The sequence below is a fragment of the Dermacentor variabilis genome, chromosome 1 (assembly GCF_050947875.1).
Source record: "Dermacentor variabilis isolate Ectoservices chromosome 1, ASM5094787v1, whole genome shotgun sequence".
Taxonomy (NCBI): domain Eukaryota; kingdom Metazoa; phylum Arthropoda; class Arachnida; order Ixodida; family Ixodidae; genus Dermacentor; species Dermacentor variabilis.
In genome coordinates, this window is record NC_134568.1 from 242,464,497 (window position 1) to 242,489,741 (window position 25,245).

Here is a 25,245-nt window from a genome sequence, read left to right on the forward strand (position 1 = left end):
CCGCAATGCGGCCGCCTGTTGCCCATTGTCTTGCGTCTTGAAGGGCGCGTGTGAAGGGGCCTCGAACTACGTTCCCTCGGGCACTCCCTTGTTCACAGCAAACCAGGTCGGTGGTGGCGGGTGCAGGCACAAAGCCTGTTTCGTCGAACTCATCTTGGCTCCAGCGACGGAGAGTCGAGGGCGCGCGTATTGTTCTCCGCACACAGTCGACTTAGTGACGCCGTGGCTAAAGGTTTGCGGTGGCGTTCCAGGAAAAGCTGACGCCGCTGTCGCAACTGGCTGGCAAAACTTGCATCTCAGCGGGCCGTTCTTAACAGTACTTAAATTTAGGTGCACGTTAAAAAAACCCCAGGTGGTCCAAATTTCCAGAGTCCCCCACTTCAGGGTGCCTTATAATCATCAGATCGTGGTTTTTACACATAAAACACCATAATCTAATGATATAATTTAACTTTAAACGTGGAAGCGTTCACTAAAGGGGCAACGACATGAAGCAAAAAATAAAAACACTGATCGCTCTAAAACTGCAGTAAACAAAGCGCGATTGCTTATGTTCTAAGCCACGGCAGCCGCATTTCGATGGGGGCGAAATGCGAAAGCACCCGTGGTACTTTGCATTAGGTGCACGTTAAAGAACCCCAGGTGATCGAAATTTCTGGAGCCCTCCACTACGGCGCGCTCATAATCAGAAAGTGGTTTTGGCACGTAAAACCCGATAATTTAATTTTTTTGTGTTTATGTTCTTCGTCGAACATCCACGATCCACCGCCGCCGTCGCTCTTGCTCGCGAAGCAGCACGTGTGTGCCTGACGAGTTTTCGTACGTGTTAAAGCGCCCATCTACGCAGCAGTTGCTTCAAGACATCGCTGAACACTGACAGAAGCGTTAAATTACGATGAAGAACGCAAACATGACAGCACGCGCATAGGCGCTAACAGGGACAGTGCTCGCCCGCCTACGCTTCGCAGCCTTGGCGACAGGCAGCGTGGTCGGCGTTCTGCGCATGGCGTATATAGGCTGTCTTTTTGTTTTGTTTAGTTGGACCAAATTTTTAAAAATTGCCTGAGGCAGTTAGCACAATTCTAACCCTTGATCCAAATTACTCGATGAGACGGCCATTTCTTATATGAGAAATCTAAACCAGATGTCAAAAATATGCAGATTGGGCACTTGTATTTCTGGAAGGGTGCTCTGCTTTCGCTGCACTGTTGGCATTAAACGACGTACGAGGCTGTTTAGAGATGTAATGCCTGTTTGTAATGTTCAAGAATTAAAAATTATGCTGTAGCAGGGTTTACGTTTTCATGATAGCGTCTAGCAGCGCGATCCGCGTGAACCGACCAGCTGAAAGGTATGTACGTTCTTTTCAATGAGCTGTGCGAACCGAACGCGCAGCTTATCGGTCGCATACAAAAAGTCCAGCCACTTGGTCGCAAACAACAAGGAAACTGTGCGTAATTACTGAACATTGTGCAGTATCCCTTTGTGAGGTGCTACTTTTTCCTTGAAATTTCGTTCATAAAATCTGAAGAATAACATTCAGCAGGGCAAAAGAAAATGTTTGACACGTTTTTCAAGAAACGTGGTGGAGCAGTTCTCGAAAGAAAAGTGGTACATATATGTACCACTGGCTTTACTAGAAGAAATGAAATGTGGTACACATTTGTACCGCTGTCCGCAGGCGGTTTAAAATGAAAAGACAATGTGTCACAGGAACGATATTTACAAAGGCAATGCTGCTGTTCACTTCTGGAATGGCCAAAAACATTCGACACATAGCGGAACTTGGCATTTGCTGCACAGAAAGCTTGTTCGAACTTGCTGCTGTGTCGTGGAGCCCCACCTACACCTCTGTCGACAGGCCGACTGCTACGGGTGACGATCTCGGCTGAGAAGTCTGATGTCAGGAACTCCTACCATATGCTTGCCGTCGCCTTCTTGCTTTTACGGGCGACAATCCTTTGCTATTACCTCCGCTTTCAGAAAGAATGCAAATGCACGGCCTGTGCGATTTGACCGGTGCGATAGCCGTCCACTTAGGCCTAACAACCCCAGCCAAAAGCGAGCCCAGAACAGACAATTCAGAACGGTGAACAATTAGAGCACCCTCAATGTATGTATATGGTTGCAGATGAATCACTAGGTTCCATTTAGTAAACGGGTAAAAGGAGGCACTTAGTAGGTATGTTGAAGCAGCGTTTTGAGTGAGTTTTTCCCACGCCACAGCAGCACGTACTGAACCGCAATGAAGACATTTGCAAAAACTAAGTTACTCTTCGCGCCACATGGCGGCATAAAATAAAAACACCCATAAAGCTTTCTAAATGCCTTGGTAGATGGCAGCACTAGTAAAATTGGCTCCGATTTGAACAGTTGTTTCATTACTGGCATTTGAAACGTGCCCAAAAAGTGGTACATATTTGTACCACTGTACCACAAAGGGGTATAGTAAAACGTTGTGCAGAAATCATGAACGATAATTTCAGTGTAAGCGAATAGCCCGAACTAACGAGCTAGCAAGCGTAGCGTACGAATGAACGGGCGATGGAACGAACGAGGGACCGGTTGAGTGAAAAACGAATGAGCGAGCGGGCGCAAATACCATTTTCTCTCTCCCCCCCAACTCGGTTGTGCCACGGCCGGACTCGACTCTCTCCTCGCGGAGGAGCGAGTGAGTCGAGTCCGGCCGTGGTTGTGCTACAGTGTACTAGAAGGGGACGGTGGACTGAGCAGCCGCTCCACTGACGTTGTTAGCGTTGCATCCAAGAGGTGACGCCACAGACAACTTCAATGGAAGCTTTGCTTGCGGAGTGACCCTAGCAGAAGCTTTCATTTTCCTTGCGCTGCTGTTGATTTCAGGTCGAAGCAGTTCACACTACCTTGATTTGGGCGAGTTGGTTCATCTTCACAGTTTTCATTAAAAGAAAGCGCTAAAGACGAAGACGAAGAAACATGACTGGCGCCAGTCCAGTTGTATGTGTTTCTTCGTCTTCGTCTTTAGCGCTTTTTTATGAAAACTGTCAGCTTTAATTTCGTCACACTTGAGATTCTTTCCATATCTTTAGCAAGCACTATATATGTTTAGGCTACAAAATATTTGCCACAACAGTACCTTGTGGAAAAGAACGACGCCAATCCTTCGGCGATTTACTGCCTATCCTAACCGCTAGATTTCTTAAGCTTATAAGTCGTCGCCGACGGATTTTGCTTATCCGAAAGGGGCCCTAAAATTTTTCGAATCATCAGGCAATTTTAAAAAATTAATTCGAAAAACAATGTTGTTTAATTAGCGGTTCGGTCGACCTAACCTAAAATGATTTTGTATCAAGATTATGTCAGGTAGTCCACCAGTGAAATAATCAGAAAACAATGCGCACATGCTTCCTAGCCGAGCTTTAAAAATTCAGGTACGCTAGCCAGACGGGGGGGGGCTTAGGGCCAAACGTTCCTTTCCTTCGAGCGTTTCCTAACCTTACGTGAGGCCTCCTTACAGCGAAGGACCGATGGAGGAAGCAAGCGTACTCCTAACGCTCCCTTCACCCGTATTCACGTAAGGAGCGGTTGCTGCATGCCTGGGTTCGAGATGATCTCTTAAAAGCTTTACGCGAACACCATTATTCAATAAAAAAATCTTGTATCGTCGCACAGCTTTTAAATTGACGAGCCAATAGAGAAATGCGTGGACGCTTTCTTCTAGTTTTGTTTACTAAATGTAAAAAAAGTACCACATTACAGTGCAAAACTTTATCTTCTCCATTAACGTTGGCACGCCGGCGTCGTGGAACACCTAGTAACGCTTTCATGCCGCACGCGTGACTGAAACGAACATGCCTGGCGAGACGTACCGTGCTCGCGCTTCTCCGCGGGTGGGCGACAGCACGCATGCGCAAGCAAACGTCACGTGGCCAATCAGTAAGGTGAAGCGCTCGTTCAGGGCCAGGAGCGGCGTAAGGACGCACGAAGGTAGCTTCGGAGCTACCCTACGCTGAGGAAGCACCAAGGAAGCCTTCACCGAGGGCCCCTACGTAAGGAAGCTTTCAGAGTGACATAAGGTGGCTTCGCCGCAATGAAGGCTTCCTTACTGAGGGAATATTTCATTGTTTGGCCTTTAGTCTTCATTTTCACCACTAATGGTCAACTAATTTACACCAAATTAATGACGATAGTTTTTTGGAAGAATACCAGTGTAAAGTGATCAAGTGTTCATCGGCGTAACCAGGCTATCGGAGAAGCACATATTGTCGACGTTCGCGGAGCCAGCACACCGCATTGCCTCCGCTGGCGAGTAAGCCCACTGCCCCATTCTAGTACACTGTAGTTGTGCTAAACCTACATCCACGTGCCACCGCCGCTTTTGCTGGGTGGAAACGTGTATGTGCGAGAGCTCACGCGCGACAATCCAACACCTTCTAGATAGTTGCACAGCCCCTTCCACCCCCGCAACTCGGTTGCGCGAGAGCACACGCCCTTTGACTCGGCGCCTCGGTGTCGCGAGTCCTACCCATGGAGAAAGGAAAATACTAGGATAGATCGTCACGTGACAATTTTGAAGCCTAGTAAAAAATTTAGAGGAATGGGATGATGGGAAATAGCCCCTCACGTGATAGGCAAGCGGTAGCTTTAGTCAGCTCGCTTCGGTTGCGTCTGCTGCGGGGGTTTTGGAATATGCGCACATAGTCGGCGTGGCAAACGCACGCTGAGAGGTTGATTGAAGGAATTCAAGTGTGTGAAGCAGTCCAGTCTGTGTTATGCCAGTCAGGTAAAGCACCGAACCACCACGCGGATCGCCGCTTAAGCAAGCAGCAGAAATAATAATAATAATATTTGGGGTTTTACGTGCCAAAACCACTCTCTGATTATGAGGCACGCCGTAGTGGAGGACTCCGGAAATTTTGACCACCTGGGGTTCTTTAACGTGCACCTAAATCTAAGCACACGGGTGTTTTCGCATTTCGCCCCCATCGAAATGCGGCCGCCGTGGCCGGGATTCGATCCCGCGACCTCGTGCTCAGCAGCCCAACACCATAGCCACTGAGCAACCACGGCGGGTAAGCAGCAGAAAGGCCCAGTGCAGTAGCGAACGAAGGCGTCGCCATTATGATCAACGACCCGCGACGACCACATCAAGGACGAATGGTCGCGTTTCGGTGCGGTTTCAGTGAAACGAGGAAACCTTTCGCCCTGCAAACGTGTGAACGCAGCCAAATCTCCCTTCAGACGGCAATTCGTCGCGTTTGGGGGCATCTTCTGGGAAACAATATGACGTTTTCGTCCTTGCAAACATGTGCAGGCGCTCAACCGAGCATCCAGGGTCCACAGCGACTAATTTTCCATGTGAAATAAATTGTCTCATCTTGTGCCCAACGATGGAATGGCGAGTCGGGGACCTCGACCATATTTGAGGCCCACAGTTATGGCAGACGGTCCCAGTCGACGCTGTCGTTCTGCTCAATGTCTTCTGTCTCTCAACAGACCGGCGAGAACTCAATAGACGCGTCTCAACGGCGTAAGCACGTCGTACCACACAATGTTACAAAATAGTGCACGTAAATCTCGAGGAAAGGCGACGACTTCGGCGTTTAGAGTGCGGGGTAATGCTGTTTATTTATTTCGCAACGAAAGACGCACAACAGAACCTTTTACTGCCGCACCAGACAGTGGCGGACTGCGTTAGACGTATTGCGATGCTAAACGTCAACGGCCGGCCTCACTCCGTCGACGCCTACGTAGCTACAAGTGACGGGATAACCAAGGGTGTCATTCACGGCTTGGACCCGCACACGACGCCTGAAACGCTAAAAGCGAATCTACGCATACGCACGTAAGGGGTGGTAATTCTCCAAGCGCGAATGTTCCGTAACACTAAAACGGCCGTTATCACCTTTTTGGAGGGATTACGCCGCGGTACGTCTACTAGAACGGCGGAGAACTTGCTTGCTACCCCTACAAAATCACCACTGAGGCGCTCAAAGTGTGTCACCAAATGGGTCACCGATCGGACGTCTGTCCCCAGCCGGACAATCCAGTATGTCGTACATGTGGACAACGGAACCCTGCAGCCGGACACGAGTGCGTTCCCAAGTGTGCAGCCTGTGGGGAGGGTCACATGACAAGAGATCGAAGTTGTAAGAAACGTCTCAAACCCCTAAGCAAAAGAACGCCGAGGACTGGCGTTCAACGGACTACCCGGAAGCACAGCTCAATGAAGCCACCCCAAAAACCCACCTCATTCCTAATCACCAAAGTCGCCTAAATCTGGGGCTCCTGGCACTGACCAAGCAAGCGCCGCAAAATAGCACGGTAAGCTGGGCACGAGTCGCTTCTCCTACTGCTCCTGTAACAGAAAATCCCGAATATCAGAAGATCGTTAACGAAAACAAGCTTCTGCGCGAGAGCTTGCCAGAAATTAAGCGAGTTGGCTTGCCTCAAAGCTAGTCGTTTCACCGAACCGAACAAAAACAGCACATACTAAAGCAGCAGGCACGCCTCTCAAGGTTATAACGACGCCGAATTCCATGGAGGTCACACTCCAACAAGTTGTGCATCAATTACAAACTATGCAAAATTTTCAGCAGCAGATGTAAGCAGAATTTCAAAACCTAAAAACTTACGTCGATGAATCCGTAGCCAGTCTAAAGAGCGCGGTTCGTAAGCGAGCCAGCACTAGCCCAGTGCTCAATCTAACTGCCGTCCGCGACTCTTACCGACCTCGGACAGCGAAAACACTATTCATGGTGAGTAGAACGCGAGCACATCACGAATATCTCGAAATTTGGCGATGGAACTGCCGCACCTTCCACAAACGGGTGGCTGCTCTACAGCAATACATTAACACAGCGCCAGTCAAACCTCATGTCGTTTGTTTGCAAGAGATCGGTAACAAGCCGGTCAAACTGACTACTAGAGCGACATCACTGGTGCACTTTTTCATATTTCTTTCGGTACTGCCATATTGGGCCACCTGCAGCGCCAAAGTACTGCAAAGTCCGTTCGCGTCTGTCGACGACCGCACTTTGCACCGTCGCTCTCTAGGCACGCTTCGCCGTAAATGCGAGCGCCATCGTTCAGCGCCCGCAGGGGGATCTTCGATCTCTTGCTGCTGTTTCTGTTCGTCTTCCGGAAGAGGCACTTAAAGGGCAATTCCGCCGATTTTTCGACCATGTCAAGGTAATGGAATGTTTAGGTTTCCGAGGCCGCCCCCTTCACGGGTCTGATAGCAGAATCGGTACGCAAATTCGCAAATAATTTTAAATAGGCGAAAACCAAAACCTGACCAAGCAGCCGAGCGAACTTGGTGTGACGTCACGAGTGTCTCCACCGGGAAGAATTTTAACGCGACATCGTTAAGGAGCTCGTGTCGCAGAAAACTCGGTGGCGTTGGCCGTGAGCGAAAAATCCCGAAGGCAATTCATAAATAAAAACTTGCAAGATGGGCTGAGTGGGAATTGAACCAGGGTCTCCGGAGTGTGAGACGGAGACCCTACCACTCAGCCATGCGTTCGATGGTTCAAAGCGCGACAAAAGCGCCTCTAGTGAATGCGGTGTTGCCTTAGAAACTGGCCGTAGAAAGTTATACTGCGGTGTATATCGGTAATTATGAGCATGTAAATTACAGAAGTCGCAGTTAAACGAGCAGCGAAGTAAGTTTCCGCTACATTTCCTCTGCGCTTGGCGCACACGCCGAGCCATCTTGCGGCAAACACAGAAGACCCCCCTCCTCGCTATGTACGGCGCTGCCCCGACACGTGGCGCGCCACTCGCCCGCTTCTTCCCTTCGTCTCGTCAAGAGCATGCCGAGCGAGTGAGTGGGCGGTGCGAACGGGGTATGATAACGCTATCGCGTTCCACTCTAAGGCGAAGCTTAAGCGTCCTCCAATTTTTTACAATTGCTAGTAGGTACAGCGGGACGCGGCGCTCGACATTTCTGCGCAGGCGCAAGTAAGAGCGGTTGCCACAGAGAAAATCTGGCGGCCTTTGCTCCTTGAATATGTGATTCTGCCTAGGCACTACGGAGGATGTTTCTTAGCGCGCGTTGTATTCGTTTGTCCCCAAACATGCCGGCATTGCGGAGTGCGGTCGAGTGTGTTTACGCTCAACCGCTGGCTGCCCGCGCGGTGAAGCAGTGCGCGCGGACGCCCCTTGGTGGTCGCTGTGTCTAAGGGGCAATGTTCTGACTGGTGTTGTACAAGTCGCAGGTCGCTTTTTCGTGGCGATGATAGATTGGATTTTTTACAAGCACTGCTCCAGGAGGGCGCATGTAACCGGCACACGGAGGCTTCAGGAGAGCACCTGAGGTTATAATAAAGCAGGCGGCGCGGGATCTCCAGGGCACCCGAGGGGTAGCGGGGGGATCAAAGCTGGAAGCAGAGCGGCCCGTGGAGGCCGAAGCGTGCCAGGGGGTGTTCACATAAAAAAACTGTCTGTCCGCGATAGCGGACAGCCGATCTTATACACTCCTGGCACGCGCAGGTCTCAGCGAGCTCCCACCCACGGACCAGTTCGTGTTCTAGCTTCGCTGTCCTGGAGGCGCCGCCAATAATGCGAAATAATGACACCTTGTTACAATTAGTAAAAAACACGATTGAGTAAATATAATTACGTCCAGCCGCCAACTTGTGACGCTAAGTTCAGCACTACCGCGCCCCACGACATTTTTCAATATATGCGGCCCGGGCTCTATCTACTACGGTCGCTACTGCTCCCACAGAAACATATATGTTACTTACAAATCGGGCGTCAATGCCCACTGCTTCACCTATTTTGCAGCGCCGGCAGCCAGCGTCCGACCGTAAACAAACTCGACCCCGCTACGCAACGCCGGCGCGCCTAGGGCACGGTGGCCTAGGGCAAACGCCTACAACAAGCGCTAGGAAACCTCCTCGGTGGTGCCTAGGCAGAGTCGTACATTCAAGGAGCAAGAGCCCCCAGATTTTCTCTCTCGCGCCCGCTCTTACTCGCGCCTGCGCACAAACGGCTGGCGATCCCTCATATGAACGTCTCGTCGGTCGGCTACATGGCGTAGATGCCGCGGCCGCCGCGGACTGCCGCCACGAGTCCATTGGCTAAGCGCACTGCGGCTCGCTGAGAGCAACCGCGTTTGGCTTGTGTTAAGCAAAAGGATAGATAGGTAGGCTAGTTGGTAATGCATTATTAGAAAAACTTAGAGCGCCATAAACACACAGGACATAGAAAAAGAAACGCAGCACAGGCGCTGTGGTCTGTTTTTCTACGAGCTGTGTATTTTTTTTTGTAATAACGTTTAGCGCGTCGAGAGAGAGAGAGAGTAAAATATCTTTATTAATAATATTTGAATGGCGAGAGCAGTGTGGGAGGAACCCTCAGTCCAGGGTCCCTAAGGTGATTCCGGCGATGTTTCGAGCCCGTTGTATCACAGCTCGGGGGACCTCGGGAGGTCCGTCGCGGAGGGCATCGTTCCACAGCTCTTTGTTGCGTAGGGGGTAAAGGAGAGTTGGCAAGGGAGGAAAGAGGTTTGCAGTGCACTCAATCGTGACGTGGAAGATTGTGGGCGAGCTGCCACAGCCAGGGCAACGATCTGCACAACAGTGTGGGTAGAATTTATTCAGAGAGACAAGATTTGGAAAAGTTGCGGTTTGTAACTGGCGTAATGCTACTGCTTCCTCCCGCGAGAAGGACGGCGGTGGTGCGGCGTGGGTGCGACGAATGCGTGTATAATGACGGAGTATGTCTTTGTAACGGAGCAAGGGATCCCCCCACTCTGAACTAGTCGCCTCACCACGCCGAGTCGCCCGGAGGGAAATTTCTCGGGCAACCGCATGTGCGCGTTCGTTACCCGGCAGCGTGGTGTGACCAGGGGTCCAGAGTAAGTGGATGTGGGGAGGTGTGGTTGGTGTATTTTGCAGGATCTGTTTGAGAATTTGGTGCGCCGCTCTCGGGATGCCACATCCTGGTAGGAACGCCCGGCATGCCTGTTGCGAGTCCGTCAATATATACACTTCCTCAGGAACACGGATGGCGTATCGAATTGCAAGAGCGACACCGAGAATTTCTCCGTAAGCGGCATTTGTTCCGCGCATTGCAGCAGAGTCTCTCAGAGATTCGGTGCCATCCAAAACTACCGAGGTATAGCCCTCTTGAGTGCGTGATGTGTCCGTGTATAAAGTATGTGTTTCCGGGATGTTTGCAAGCATGCGGCCAATGTATCGTACACGGGCTTTGCGCCGCCCTTTGTCATGCTCGGGGTGCATATTACGTGGCAATGGATGAATACTTAGTGCTTGGCGTATCGCTGACGACAAGATCGTTGGACGGGTTTCAGACTCAAGGGGTGGGACAGAGTATCCTAGCCGTGTGAGAAGATGGCGGCCAGTAGGAGTGAGTAGGAGGCGCTGGCGATGGCTGACCCAATGTGCCTCTAGCAGCTCGCCTAGTGTGTTATGTGTCCCTAAGTCACGGAGACGGTGTGTGGAAGTATAGTTCGGGAGGCCATGGGCCAGCTTCGTCGCTTTGCGAATCATTGCGTCTATGCGAAGTTGTTGCGCTTGGGTCAACCGCTGAAATGGGAGATGGTATATGTAAGGCGGCTGATCACGCATGCCTCCACCAAGAGCAGCAGGTTCTCTTTTCGAAGGCCCGAGCGCCTGTTGGAGACCCTCCGGATCATGGCCAGAATTTGCTCAATCTGTCTGGATAGAAGGGAAACAGTGTAGTTTGACCTGTCATCCGCTTGGACGTGTAGGCCGAGGATACGAGCACGATTAACCTGTGGTATCGGTGTGCCATCCACGTGCACAGTGATAGGAGGAGTAGAGGAACGACTCCGGGGGCGAATGATTGAGCTCCGACTTTTCCGGAGCACATCTTAAGCCGCATTTTCTCGCGTACTCGGAAACTGTATCGACTGCTTGCTGCAGTCGGTCCTGGATGGCTCCATCGGAACCCTGTGTCGACCAGATAGTAATGTCGTCCGCATAAATAGCGTGTGCGACATCAGGGATCTGGTCGAGCAGCCGGGGGAGCCCTGCGAGCGCGATATTGAATAAAGTAGGGGAAAGAACTGAGCCCTGGGGTGTCCCACGTCCTACAAGGCGAATCGTACCGGATCGATGCCGTCCCATTCCTACGGTGGCTGTGCGATCTCGAAGAAATGCGCGGATATAGTTGTACATATACGAATTCCACAGTGTTAATGTGCAACATTGCGAAGGATGAGGTCATGTTCAACATTATCGAATGCCCCTTTTAGGTCTAAGGCGATGAGTGCTCTCGTTTGAGCGGACGACGGAGGTCCCATGACTTCCTCCCGCAATTGTAAAAGCACATCTTCGGCAGACAGATGAGCCCGATGTCCGAATTGAGAGTTAGAAAAGAATGATTTTTCTTCGAGGAAGGGCTGCAGGCGCCGCAAGAGTACATGCTCCATGAGCTTACCAATGCAGGATGTTAGGGAGATGGGTCGTAAGTTTTCAACCTTAACAGGCTTGCCCGGTTTGGGGATCAGTGTGATGTCGGCGTGTCGCCATGCTTGGGGAAGCATGCCCTTGCGCCAGCAATCATTGAAGATATGGGTGAGGTGGTTTATCCGCGTCACTTAGGTTACAAAGGGTGGCGAATCGGATGTGGTCGGCTTCCGGTGCCGTGTTGCGGCGTAGGTCTTGTAGGACCACCCGCACCTCGTCAGATGCGATGTCTGCATGGAGCAATTCGTTCGCCTCGCCTACATAAGGATAGTCAGGGTACTGCGGCGGCGGGCCTGTGGGTATGAAATGCTTCTCTAGCTCTCTTAGGAGTGTTGAGACATCGTCCCCGTACTCTTGCATTAGGATGTGCAGCTGTTGAAATGTTTTTTCCCTTTGTTGTGGTGGGATCTGTGAGTGAGCGAAGAATCGACCACCTTTTTGCTGTGCTCAATGTGCCTGAGAGGCGATCGCAAAATCCTCGCCAGTTATTCCTCGTAAGGATCTCTGCATACTCCTGAGATTCCCGTGTAATTTGATCTATACGTTTCCTAAGTTTGCGGTTGAGGCGTTGTCGTTTCCATCGTCGTGTCAACCCTCTGCGGGCGTTCCAATGATGAAGTAAATGCGGGTCTATGTCTGGTGTGTCGGTTGTGGTGCGCAGTGTGCTCGTGGTGGCCTCTAGATCTTGTGCGAGAGAGTCAAGCCAGCGTTCGTACCCTTGGCGCTCAGGTGGGTCCTGGCGACGTTCCCTGAATTTCGCCCAATCCGTTATACGCACATTTCGCTCGGGCCTGCGCGCACCCCGTAATGACAAGGTGGTCGCTACAATGTAGTGGTCACTACCAAGGTGCTCCTCTAAAAGGCCCGTGCGCAACGACTGGGCCAGTATTGCGCACGAAGGTAAGGTCAGGGCAGGTGTCACGAGATACGCTGTTGCCCATCCGAGTGGGGTGCTCTGGGTCGGTAAGCAGTGTGTATCTCATGTTACAGATGGCATTCCATAAGCAGGTCCCTTTAGCCTGCGATTTAACGTAACCCCATGCAGTATGCGGAGCGTTAAAGTCGCCGGCCACCACACAAACCCGTCCAAACATACCAAATTCTGTTAGTAGGTGCTGAAAACAGTGCGTTCGCGAACGGGGGGAACTGTATGCATTGAGTATAAACAGACTCTCGCTGCGTTTACCTTGCGTAATTATTTCCAATATTTGGTGAGGAATGTCAATGTTAGTGGTATGCATGCGACATGTAACATGTCTCGAAACTAAGGCTCCCACAAGAGGAGAGACACCCGAGAGTGTGCTGTAGCCGGATAAAGAAGGGGTGCAATTGACTTCCCGTAAGAGGATGACATCGGGAGGGTTCGTGGATGTGGCGATATACTGCTGTAGGGAACCTCGTTTTCGGCGGAATCCCCTACAATTCCACTGCCACACCACTAGTTGCTCCGCGTTACGCGGCGCCATCATCATCGCGAGAGGAAGCAGGCGGTCGTGCATAGGGATGCGGGCGCCGGGTGCCCACATTTGAAGGTTGCGGCCGAGAGCCTTGGTCGGAAAGCGCGCTTTCGTTGTTACCGCTAAGCTCAGGAACTTGCATGCGTGCGAACGTGCACTCTATACATGATTTCACTTGCTCCGTAATTCCTATTTGAAGGGCCTCCATTTGGCGTTCTATCCTGTCCAGAGCCGCCTGCATACTAGTGCTCATGTCTGCCACCAGCGCGTCCATTTGTTTTTGCAGGCGCTCACAGCGCGCCTCCATTTCACGACGTAGGCGGGCTATTTCTATTAGAGGATCGGGATTTGGTAACGAATTGGTAATTGGGGAAGGGGTAGGGAGAGATTTACGGGGCGGAGCGAGCTGTGGGGGACCCTCCGCCCGACCTACCTCCCGAGGCGCCTCCATTGCTGTTTTCTTCTCCGGGGTCCGCTGCACCCCTGAAGGGACCAGGGTCACCTTGGCTGGGGCGTTGGTCTGCAGGGCCTTCTTGTAGGGTTGTTGGGAAGATGGGGAAGGAGGGCGCTTCTCTGGGAGGCGCACCGATGCCTCGCGGGATCGGGACCGAGACTTCAACTTGCGACGGGATCTCGAACGGGTCTCCGATCGGACTTTTCTGGTCTCCTTCGTTGGGGCGCTTTTCTGGTCTCCTTCGTTGGGGCGTGCGACGTTCGGGTCTCCGCCGTATCTGTGCTAGTGGTCGGGTCGCTGGAGGGTTGGAGTTCACGCTGCTCTTTCTCGAGAGCTTTCCGCACCCAAGCTTTGTTCAGTGTCTGCCTAGCACGCCGCGTGCAGTTTGGATCCGCTGTAGGGTGGGTCCCGTCACAGGATCTGCAGTGTGGGGTGCACGGATGTGACGGGGTGGGGTTGTCAGTCCCGCACGTCGCGCAAATGACCACGTGCGGCGTAGGACAGTAATCAGCCCAATGGCCGAGCTTGTGACATATCTTGCAAACCACTTGGCGGGGTCGATGAGGGTAGCAGCGGAGTTCTGCCCCATAGAAACGCACGTAGCGAGGCACTTTAAGTCCTTCAAATGTTACCAACGCAACGTTGGTTTGACCCATCATTCGTGCTTGAAGTATTTGAGTTCCAGGAGCCACAAGCTCATCCACTAGCTTGGAAGACGGTGTACCGGGCAAAAGGCCAGGAACAATTCCCTTGCATGAGTTTTCTGGGGCCGCAAAATATGTCGTAATGGGATAGACCCGCTGACCAAGGTTCAGCTCCCTCACCTTGTACAATGCGTCGGCTACGTGTGACTGGGGTGTGCTGATGATTGCCAAGTTCTGCTGAGGTCGCAGTCAGAATATGATGTCCTGACGATCCTTGGTGGTCAAGCCGGCTGCACTCCGTAGAGCACTGGCGAGTTCTGGGCGCGTCCACTTATCGAGACAAAGTCCTCTGTGAGGCCGCAGAATTATCTTTTCATCGTGCAAAGAAAGTTGAGGCAGGTTCTGATTCCGAATGCGCTTGCGTACGGTAGGCTGGGAGGCGTCCGGAATGCCCAAGATGTTCTCGGAGGGTTGCGTCTTAGCGCGCGTTTGACGGATGCGTCGCTTATGTATGACTGTCTTCCAACAGCCACCTGTGTCGTCGTCAGTTTTGTCGTCGTAAATGTTCGAGGCAGCATCTTCCTCCATCCTTTCTCCGGTCGGAGTGTCCACCTCTCGCTGTAGGGAGGGAAAATTGGGGACGATGGGGATCGGCGGCCAATGCCGCGGTATCCACCTCGGGCGTCTTCGTTGTTGTTGAGGAACGCGCGGCGGCGTTCTCCGTCGCCGATTGCGTCTTCTGCTCGTTGGAAAATGATGTTGCGGTAGATAAATGCGCCATCGAAACAGAGCTGTGAATTGGCCGAAGGCCCTTTGCACGCCCGTTTAGAACATGGGCCTCGGAAGAGCTGGTCGCTTGGCGCTCTTGGTTCATGGTGTAGAAAACACGCCAAGGCAGCTATGGCCCCGGCAGGGGCAGCCGCGTTGGAACTGCTTCAGAGCTGTAGAGGCGCGGGGAGCGGCAACAAAGTCCCGCGAAGAAAAGGCGGTCGAACGGCGAGAAAGCCGCTTCCCATGTGACTCCCGGCGAAAGCGGCCCGGGCAAGGGCGGTCAAGGGCGGTCGGTGAAGGTCGCGTAGTCTCGGTGGTTGCGGAGCGCGCCGACGACACGTCCGTTCACTTCGGCCGACCGATTGGAACTCCATCCCGTAGCACGAGACACCACACCAGACCTTACATTCATCAAAAATGACCACACGGGCAAAGTAACATGGCACAACACGGGCGTCGACCTGGGCAGTGACCACTGCATCCTCGAAATTACGATACCCAACCAATTACGGAGCAATACCATTATACACAAGTGGACGGACTGGGACGAATTCCGTAAGGAGCGCCTAGCTCATCGCAGCACAAGACATGACAGAGATCGAAACCTGGACGGCGGAGCTCCGCGATGCAGTGCGCTCAGCCACAAAGACCATAGAAACAGACGAGAATGCCATCATCATGGACAGCCGCCTGGCCCATCTAATAGAGGTCAAACGTTGGATATAGGCGCGTTGGAAGCAGCACCGGCTGTATCGCAAATTGAGGAAGAAGGTGGCTGACTTAAACAGCTCCATTGAACAACATTGCATGCTCCTGTGCCGTCAACAGTGGAACGAAATCTGCAACCGAGCTGACAGGGAACTGCATCGCAGTTGTACATGGAACCTATTTCGGCACCTCCTAGACGAAACAAAGACTAAGTCATACCAGCGCGACCGCCTGGCCCGCCTCATGCACACCATCACACAACAACAAGGAAAAGACGCTGTTATCAGGAGCCTGGAAGCCAAGTATCTGCCAGACACGCCAACGGAAACCCACCCGCCGTACGGGAGGCTGCCCAACGCGTGGCTCGACCGAGACATTACCATATCAGAGGTACGGGTAGCGCTGCACGAGCTCAACACCCGCTCAGCAGCCGGCCCAGATCTCGTTACAAACAAGATGCTACGCAACCTGGACGACGCTTCGATAGAGGCCCTAACCCATTACTTCAATGAATGCAGGCATTCGGGCAAGCTCCCCCGACAGTGGAAAACGGCAAGAACGATCCTGATTCCGAAACCGGGCAAACCACTGGACATCGGCAACCTGCGTCCCATCTCGCTGACGTCCTGCGTGGGCAAGGTGCTGGAGCACGTGTTCGCCAACCGGTGGCAGGAATACCTAGAGAAGGAAGGCCTCTATCCTGACACGATGATCGGCTTCCAGCGTTGACTCAGCACACAAGATGCCATGTTATGCCGAAGTAACCAGTTATGCCGAAGTAACCAAGTGTTACCGCTTAGCTCGACGGACAATGCCGCCTCCCCACCCGGCACTCATTCGGGAGGAGGCCGTAATCCTAAGGCAAATACAGACCGCGTCACTCCTCGCCCCCGCAGTGCTGCACGTGCTTCACCCAGAGCTCTATCCGAGTGGGCTGTGCGGTGTTCGTGCAGCGGGTCCGGCGGACCAATGGCACATCATGTGGGACTGTGCCAGGTTCCCGACGGCAGCTACCTCCAGGATTTACCCGCCCGAACTTCAAGGTGCACTGCAGTCTCTAGACAAGGACTCACAACTATGGGACGTCCAGCAGGCCCGGGGTGCGCTCGAAAAGCACAAGCCTCATGACCCACTACAAACGGGCCCAACTGGGCTAGTGCAGAGTAGGGTATAACCCCGGGTCGACGCTTGGCCAGCGTCACGACGCGTTAAACTGTCGTTTGCCGGCACTTTATTAAAGTTATCCCTATCCTATCCTATGCACAAAAATACACACGATAGATAAACGCTGCTTGAAGATCAAGAAAAATATTTGCTCTCCAAAGGGAACTGTAGAATAACGTAGTAGAATGAAAGCCGACACTGCGACTACAATGCGCGCGCAATCACCTAGCGTCATTTAAAAAAATAAATAAAACGAAATAAAGAAGAGAAAGAAAGCATTTTTTTTTTTTATTGCGATAAAGACTTGCCCTTAAGGCATAATTCTTGGAGCGTATGTGTGTATTATATGTGTGCTGTGAGGCCTGTGTTGTGTATGAATTGAAGCAGTGGTTTGTGGAATCTGTTGTCATGTATCCAGCGGTCATAGCTGGTTGTCACACTGTAGCGGAGGCCGGCTTGCAGTAGGAGACGCGAGCGTTCCGATTGTAAACCCGTACATGTCCATATTAGGTGGTATGCATCTGCTTCCACCACAGGAACGGAGCAGTATGGACACGTAGCACCCAGTGGTAAATGCGACCAGTTCCACCTTGAGACAACAGCCGGTGTAAGGGCCACCCCGGCTTGAAGCCTCCTAAGCACAACTTCCTCCGCCCTAGTAAGGTGAAGGGGGAGGGAGCAGACACACGGTGGGATAAGAGCGCGTGTGTCCTGCCGGAGAACGTTTTTACGGGCTCGGAGCGAGTTACGGGGTTGGGGTGGGAGGGGAATAGGTGGAGGATCAGGATTAGGAGGGCAGTGTGCCTGCTGGTCAGCAGCAATGTTGTGAGGGTTCGCTGAATGGCCTTGAATCCAGTGTACCTTGACGCAAGTAGCTGTATTACTATTCATAGTGTGTATTGTCTCGCAGATTTCCATCGCCTTATCAACCTTCTTGAGTTCCTCAATAGCGGCTAAAGAATCAGTGAAGATATCTAGTTGCTTGATGGTAGGCAGCTTAGATGTCGCATCTTGCACAGCGTCGTGGATGGCTTGAAGTTCCATTACTAGAGCGCTAGCTTCCGTAGATAAATAGCGCTGGTGGCCGCGGATGAAATTATGCGTAGTACTCAGGAATGATGTCCTTCCGCCGTCTGGGAGAATGGCAGCATCCGTATAGACTTTGCAGATGTTAGCGCATGATGCATCGACGATATTGTGTTCGTCAATAATACCTGTTGTATCGCTGCGTCGTAACTTCGTTGGCTTATTAGTTGTGATGCTGGTGAATTCCCAGGGAGGCATTGGATAGGGCTGATTGTCAATTCGAGAGCCGCGTTGAAAATTAGCATGCAACGCAGCGACAGCCGGAACAAGTTGCTTTTTTATTTCACGTGCTTTTTCACGTTGCAAAATTAGCTCTGCAATTGTGTGGAGCTGGGCATGTTCCTGTAAGGTTGGTATCGGAGTGAAGCGGGGCAGTGTTGTGACTGTGCGCATAGCATCGCGATTAATCGTCTCCAACTGTGCCAGCTGTGACAAAGTCAGCCGTTGAAATTGTGCCTGATATAAAATTTGTGGCTGCAAGACTGCACGCACCAACCGTCGAGCTACGTCAGTACGAGCTCCAGTTGCTTTTGCTGCAATGCGACGAATAAGGTGAAGGGTTTTTGTCGAACTCTGTCCGGTTTTACGGAGCCAGTGTGCACCACTGCCGGAGTGGCAGTGGTGCACACTGGCTCCGTAAAACATCTATTCCTAAGGCGTAAATACATGTCCTATCCAATTGTAAACACCGATTGAGCGATCTGAATGCATATACCAGCGCGCCAATTAGTACGAATGACCCTTCCGAGAAGTATCGCCAACAGTTTCCAACGGCGCGACCTTGATGCGGCCCAATCCACTTAAGGTCCACTTCGATTGCAGCGCCGCCGCAGTGTTTTTCGTCGTCTCGCGCCTGACAACAAAGCGCGCACCGCCCCGGCCGCTCGTCTCACTCAACAGTATTCTAGAACCGTCTAGCGATACTTTTTTTTTTTTCAGTGACCTTAGGCTTGGGTAGTGTCCCTGTATTGCTCCCATAGGGAGCAGAGTTGTGCCTACCTTTTCTTTTCACTGCTCACGCTGCTACTCGCCGAGCGGCATCACGTAGTCTAAAGCGACGTCAAATGTTCTGCCGCGCTGCAGAGAAGCCAACTTCACGGACGTGACGCCATTTTTTTTTTCGTGACGTTCAATGCCTCAACACCGCAATCTGCAGCTTCCGTAACACTAGTTTCATGACACGTAATGTCATGAATGACATAACGTGAGATGCATGACATGACATGCGTGGCATGACAAACACGCATATGACAGAAATGCAGACATGACATACCTGTACATAACGTGAATGACGTAACATATGTGGAATGTTATTCATGTCATGATATGAATGGCGTGTACGCATGTCATGACAAGAGTGACATGACATGACATGACACGAATGGCATGCATGCACACATGCATGACATGAATGACGTGTGAATGACATGACGTGTAAATTATTAATTTATGAATTTATGAATTGTAAATTAGTGGTGTAAATTATTGTACAGTGTCGAAGAACGAGCGTTGAAAAAAATCTAGAACTGTGTGTGTGTGTGTGTGTGTGTGTGTGTGTGTGTGTGTGTGTGTGTGTGTGTGTGTGTGTGTGTGTGTGTGTGTGTGTGTGTGTGTGTGTGTGTGTGTGAGATATTCATCTATTTGTATGTTTTGTGCTCTTGCAGGGAGGAAACGCGTGATCATGTCGGAGCCTTGTTTCAAGGTCTGCAAGATCAGCTACTGAATCTTGTCGACCGACGCTTTGAAGAACTGAAAGTTGAAATGGTCCAAAAACTGGACGGGAAAATTCAAGAAATGGAAGACCGTATAAATGCACGCTTTGATGCCATCATAGATGCTCTTCAGGGTCAAGAGGAGGACGAAGAAATATTTGAACAGCCTGAGGAAGGCTCTGTTTGAGAACGCTGCTTCAGTGCGCGCTTATGTGTGGCTGTGTGTTTCTGTGTGTGGCTGTGTGCGAGAATCGGAACTGCTTTATTTATTATGGTGTGTTGGCGTTGTGGATTGCCTAGTGTTGTACAAAATGCTTCGTTTAAGCAGCTGGCCGAAGTTGCATGACGAAGTTTATTAGAAACACGCTCGCTAGTTTACCCGTATTCTTGTATGCACCGCCAACTTGGCACGTTTCCGCATTTTGGTTGTCTCCTTGGTGTTGTGTAATACGTTTGCTGATGATGGCGTGCCACCCTCTAGTAGTGCAACGTTTTCTGGTCATTACTTTTACCGAAGTAGCGCTAAAATTTCACTTTATTCTGTTATATTCACCTGGCGCTGTAGGCACATGTTGGTCGGCTCGTGCTCCGTCTCTGAACGCCACTGACCTGTACACTTATGGCGCTTTCGAGTGGACGAGGAGCATCGAGCGCATTTTAACTGAAAAAAATCTGGCAGACTCTATCGACTCGGATTCCATTAACTCAATTACTGCTAACGGTAGTATGGGTCCTCGGCTCTTGAATGCGCCTAGAAACTACCACGTGAGTTAGAGAACATATTTTAGGAGGCGGTCCCACGCTGTTCTGGAACCACAAGGGTCGACACACATCGTTCACGATCATGATTCTTTTCTAGCTTCTTTGCGATCTTCTGCCTGGTGTTTTCACGCGGCCTTTACTCGGTCCTCTTCGAGTTGCTGCAACATATTAAAGGGCCCCTCACCAAGCCTCATTGCAAATTTTGGTTGTATACACTTGAAGTTAGTGGTACGCCGTCGAGGGAGCGCTTTTTTTTTTTTTCAAATCGGTCCATCATTGGAGGAGGTAGAAGAAATGGAACTGTGCTGTCCCACTTGTGCTCTCGACTAGCGATCTCTAGCGGCGTTCCGTCTTTCCCTTCCACACCGGTGCCGAGGGAGCCGCGTCACGTTTACTTCATGAGCCCCGTCGCTTTTTAAAGGCATAAGCATTAGAATTGTCAGTGGAAAAAAGATGTATGAAGTGTGGGAAGCCAGTCACGGTGTGTGTGTGTGTGTGTGTGTGTGTGTGTGTGTGTGTGTGTGTGTGTGTGTGTGTGTGTGTGTGTGTGTGTGTGTGTGTGTGTGTGTGTGTGTGTGTGTGTGAACGAAAAGACAGGAAACCGAGCGGCCCGATTTTTATTAGTCATAAGAAGCCAACAATGACACCAAGGACAGATAGGGGAAATTATCATTATGTATATACAGGGTGTCCCAGCTAACTTGGACCGAGATTTTAAAAATACCCGAGAGCACTAGATAAATCGTACCGACTGCATAGTAGCCGTAGTCGTATGTACTTACAGCCAGCATTTTTTTTTCATTACGAAGTATTAATTTTAATTAGTGAACATCTTAATTATTGTTTGAATCGCAAACATATCAACTACCAAGTTGTAGGGCGCCTCCGAATCAAGCATTTATTTCGTGCTGAAGTGGTCCTGTCTTTTACAAGAAAAACCAAAATCCCGCGAAATACGAAAGAGATGCGCACTCGGACGCCGCTACTCGAGCACCTACAAGCAACCATGGAAAGATATACGGCTGCGTTCTCTTATCGCCGCATCGTACAAGGCTGCGCAACGCTTATCGATGCGTCAGCGGCGTGTTCTCTTTATCCCGCGACCATCACATAGCGTGAAGCCCTGCATCGAGCCGCCGCCGCTAGTAAAGCCGTGTATCCGTGGCTATTCGCTTGGGAGCGCTTGAGTAGAGGCGCGCGAGCGCCTATTTCGTATTTTGGATGTTTCGCGCGCTTTTGTTTTTTCTCGGAAAAACCAACGAGGCAAAGCTGAGCACTAAACAAATGCTTGATTCTGAGGTTATTTGAGGCGCCCAACAACTTTGTAATTGATATGTTTGCGATTCAAGCAATAATTAAGAAATTCACCAATTAAAGCTAATTAATACTTCGTGATAAAAAAATTGTGGCCGTAAGTACATACGACTACGGCTACTATGCAGTCGGTACGATTTCTCTAGAGCTCCTGGGTATTTTTTAAATATTGGACCAAGTTAGCTGGGACACCCTGTATATAGTGCAACTGATGGTGCTCTGCGGCGGACCACCGTAAGTTGTACCTCTGGCTCGCAGAGCGGCTCCCTTGCAAGGAAGTGCGCGCGGCCTTCTATGTGAGATTTCCACCGCCTTTGCGCCACGCAGCCATTTCATAGTTGGCAGGCACCGTCGTCACCGGGTGACCTATGCGCAGCGCTTGTTTGTTTGCAAAGCCCAAAGCTGGTGAGGGACCCTTTTCAAATCAGCCCCCCAGATCCACATGTCCTATATTGCAAAACCGTCGTTGCTGAAGATTGTATTTTGTTCTTTTTCGAAAATATTTAAGAACATAAAGCTTATATTCTCTAAGATTCTACACTGTGTATAGCACACTGGCATAGATGGGATGTTCCTCGCTCCAGTAAGGCTTCACGCTGGATGGTAAATCACGGGAAAGTAAATATGTTGAATGTGGTGGGGCCCTAAGTCCGCAATATGCGAGTCGAGCGCGTAGGGTGAAATCAGGTTCAATACCCGCCGTGGTTGCTTAGTGGCTATGGTGTTGGGCTGCTAAGCACGAGGTCGCGGGATCGAATCCCGGCCACGGCGGCCGCATTTCGATGGGGGCGAAAGCATCCGTGTACTTAGATTTAGGTGCACGTTAAAGAACCCCAGGTGGTCCAAATTTCCGGAGTCCCCCACTACGGCGTGCCTCATAATCAGAAAGTGGTTTTGACACGCAAAACCCCATAATTTAATTTTAAATCAGGTTCAGCGAGAGAAAAACGGTAAAAATTATGACTAGGAAAAAGAACGTCGGGCACGTCTGGCTATGTCGTCGTCTGCTTTGATTGAAAATGGAAAATCGCGGTTCACAGCGCTTTTCATGATTGTGTTCTGCGAGTTACCCTGCCCGCGTATCGTGCATATCTTTCGGCAGGCAGTAGGCGGACGACGCACAGGAGTCCCAACTTCGTGGCTCCTTCAGCGAGACGTTTTTTTTTTCTTTATGCACGAAGTCTGATTCAGTTGGCACGTTTGAAATCGCCGTTAAAAAAAACAAAGGTGGGGGGGGGGGGGCGCTGAGGCAGTATCGAGATTTACGATCACTTGTGGAATTTACCGTAGAGATAGGCAAAACGGCTCACTTCCACTTCGGTGAGCGGCTCGGAAACGACTCGGCTCTTTGAATTGAACCGGCTAATTTGTACGGCTCACCGGTTCACTTAAATCTGGAACCTGTGTTATGCATAGTCTGGCTATTTGGCTTTGAAAAATAAATTGTAAATGCGTTGCTAGAATGAGCGTGTTATAGGCATTTTGGCTATGCTTGGTGACTTTAGTCATTTATTATTTTAAAGGCGCGAAATTTTCACATCGATGAAATTTTATTACATTGGCGATAGAATGCTTGTGATACTGCAACCGATATGCCAATGACTAGGCGGCATTCACTAGCGCCTCGCCGTGCTGTCGACCGCGGACGAAAGTGCGGCGCTGGCAAAACACGAGCGTACATGTACAGTGCAAGCGAATGTTCGGAAACCGTGATGCTTGCGCGATCTTGCTTCTCTGAGGGGTCGTGAGCCAGTGAGGTGAGCGGAGCTACACTGGCTGCACTCTAGCGCAACGGGGGGACAGCAACGGCAGAGGACAAAAAACAGACCGGCAGCCTAGTTAGAGCCGAGCTTACGGGAACGAACGTGGTGAACGGTCGGAACGCAGGAAAAGACCGAGAAGTGCTGAAATCGCACCCAGGAAAGCCGGGCCCGGCACGGCTTCCTCTAAAAAACCGCCGCTCACTTTCAGTGAACCATGGCTGACTCGTTCTTTAAAAAGAAGCTCCTCGCTCCTGAGCGACCCATCTCTACTTTAGTCTCGTATAGCACTATCAGCGTTTCCTTTGTGTGTGTACCGATGCCGCGGTTCTTTGCTGGAGTTGCCCGTCTATTGTGAACCATGTGCCTTCGGAACAAACAAAACGATAAGCTTGACAACAATGTGAAGATGAGATCGTTTGTGCAAGTTGTTGCTTTAAAAACATCAAACTGTACATATACGTGAAGACGCAACCCATGCACTGGCATTTTACCATGTCATCTAGGACAGTCTTTGAACTCCTGAAGACAGCGGTTTGTAGATGCGTCTGTGCACGGACGGAAGTACTGCAAAAGTAAATGTGCCTTATTCTACGCTTTTTTAGCCGTCGTGGCCTTCTTGCACTGGTAAAGTTTAAGTGCCAAACAAGATTTCATGGCATTTTACAGTCACGCGCAATAAAGTGTTTTTTAGCATGGAATGCCTTGTCTCATTCACATCCTTCCACAGCACCTTCAAAACGCACTGAAGCCTGGAATCGACTCCTGGGCCCACATATCGTGATTTTTTTAAATGCGAATAACGTTCTCGACATTGTCAGACCATTTTTATTTCCGACCATGTACAAAAAAAAAAAAAGCAAGTAGTTGATCGCATTTTCAGAGGAATGGGTTATAGCACAAAAGTGAAACGTGTATTCTAGAAGCAGTGGGGTAGCATCGTTGCACATTCACGAATACAAATCCACAGGTGTGCGCAGTCTTTCATTAATTATAGCTTCGCTCAAAGGGCGAAGCAGTCGCAGCGAGCACGCGAGGTTTGTGCTGCTGCTGCGCAATGTAAACAGCACCTCGGAGGTCACCGGGCGTTGTAGGTTTATCCGACGCGATGGTGAGTCTGTCAGCACTCGCCGCATGGTGCGTTTTACGTGAGCGAAAATGCGACGCCAGCCAAACTGCCACGCCGTCGCGAGAGCACCAGCACGCGGCACGAAGAAAATGCAAACGCGGTGCGGACCCTCCGTGCATCTTGCACGATGGAAAATTTGGTGAGTTAGTATAGCTTCATGGTTGCAACCAGTGGCGGAGCTAGGTCATCTGGCACCCGGGGCCCATAGGTCTTCTGTCACCCCCCCCCCCCCTCCCGGGTGTAGTAGAGGAAGGCGAGGATATCGACAATTTCCGGGTTTCAGCACCAGTACAGCCGCCTTGGATACCGCGCACGTCCCCCGGGTCCCCCTCTCCTTCGCTTTCTTTCCCAGAGATCGCGAATGCAACAGGTATTGGGGGCGAGGAGTTACGGAGTCGCCATCTATCGGAAGCTCCTCGCTGGCGTAGTATGAAGGATCACGCGGCGCGCTCCTCACAGGGTTTGCTGTCAGCGCTCACTGAAAACACAGCGCGGGAGCTCTCCCGGACATTTCTGTAAGTACTTTCGAAACACGAGAAGTTTTTTACTGTCTAAATAATAATCTTGGGCAAACTGAAAGCACAGGGCCGGTATTTTGTAGCGATGCCTTTTCCGATTCTATGCTTTTTCAGGCTTTTCGCGCTTGGCCACTGGTCAGAGCGACGGTCTGCCCACATTATCAACGCGATCAGGCGGCCGTGCGTGGTGGATGATAAGAATAGCATAGAATAAGGCATAAGACATCGCTACAAAATAGCGGCCCAGAATCGTTTAGAGACGCTATCTCTTTACCGAATACGTGCAGTGAACGCCACTGTGCATGGTCGACGCGATGGAGTCTCCCGA

General features: G+C 50.9%; 1 protein-coding gene across 2 annotated transcripts in view; it reads left to right on the forward strand.

Annotated features, from left to right (window-relative positions):
• The window catches only part of LOC142560391 (uncharacterized), a 33,419-nt gene extending 9,448 nt beyond the window's left edge, over positions 1-23,971 (forward strand). For both annotated transcript variants that reach the window (XM_075672461.1, XM_075672470.1), the window contains exon 4: positions 19,387-23,971. In XM_075672461.1, the coding sequence (XP_075528576.1) occupies positions 19,387-19,621 (235 nt within the window). In that variant the 3' untranslated portion in view covers positions 19,622-23,971. The remainder of the gene's footprint in view (positions 1-19,386) is intronic.
• Positions 23,972-25,245: the final 1,274 nt, after the last annotated feature.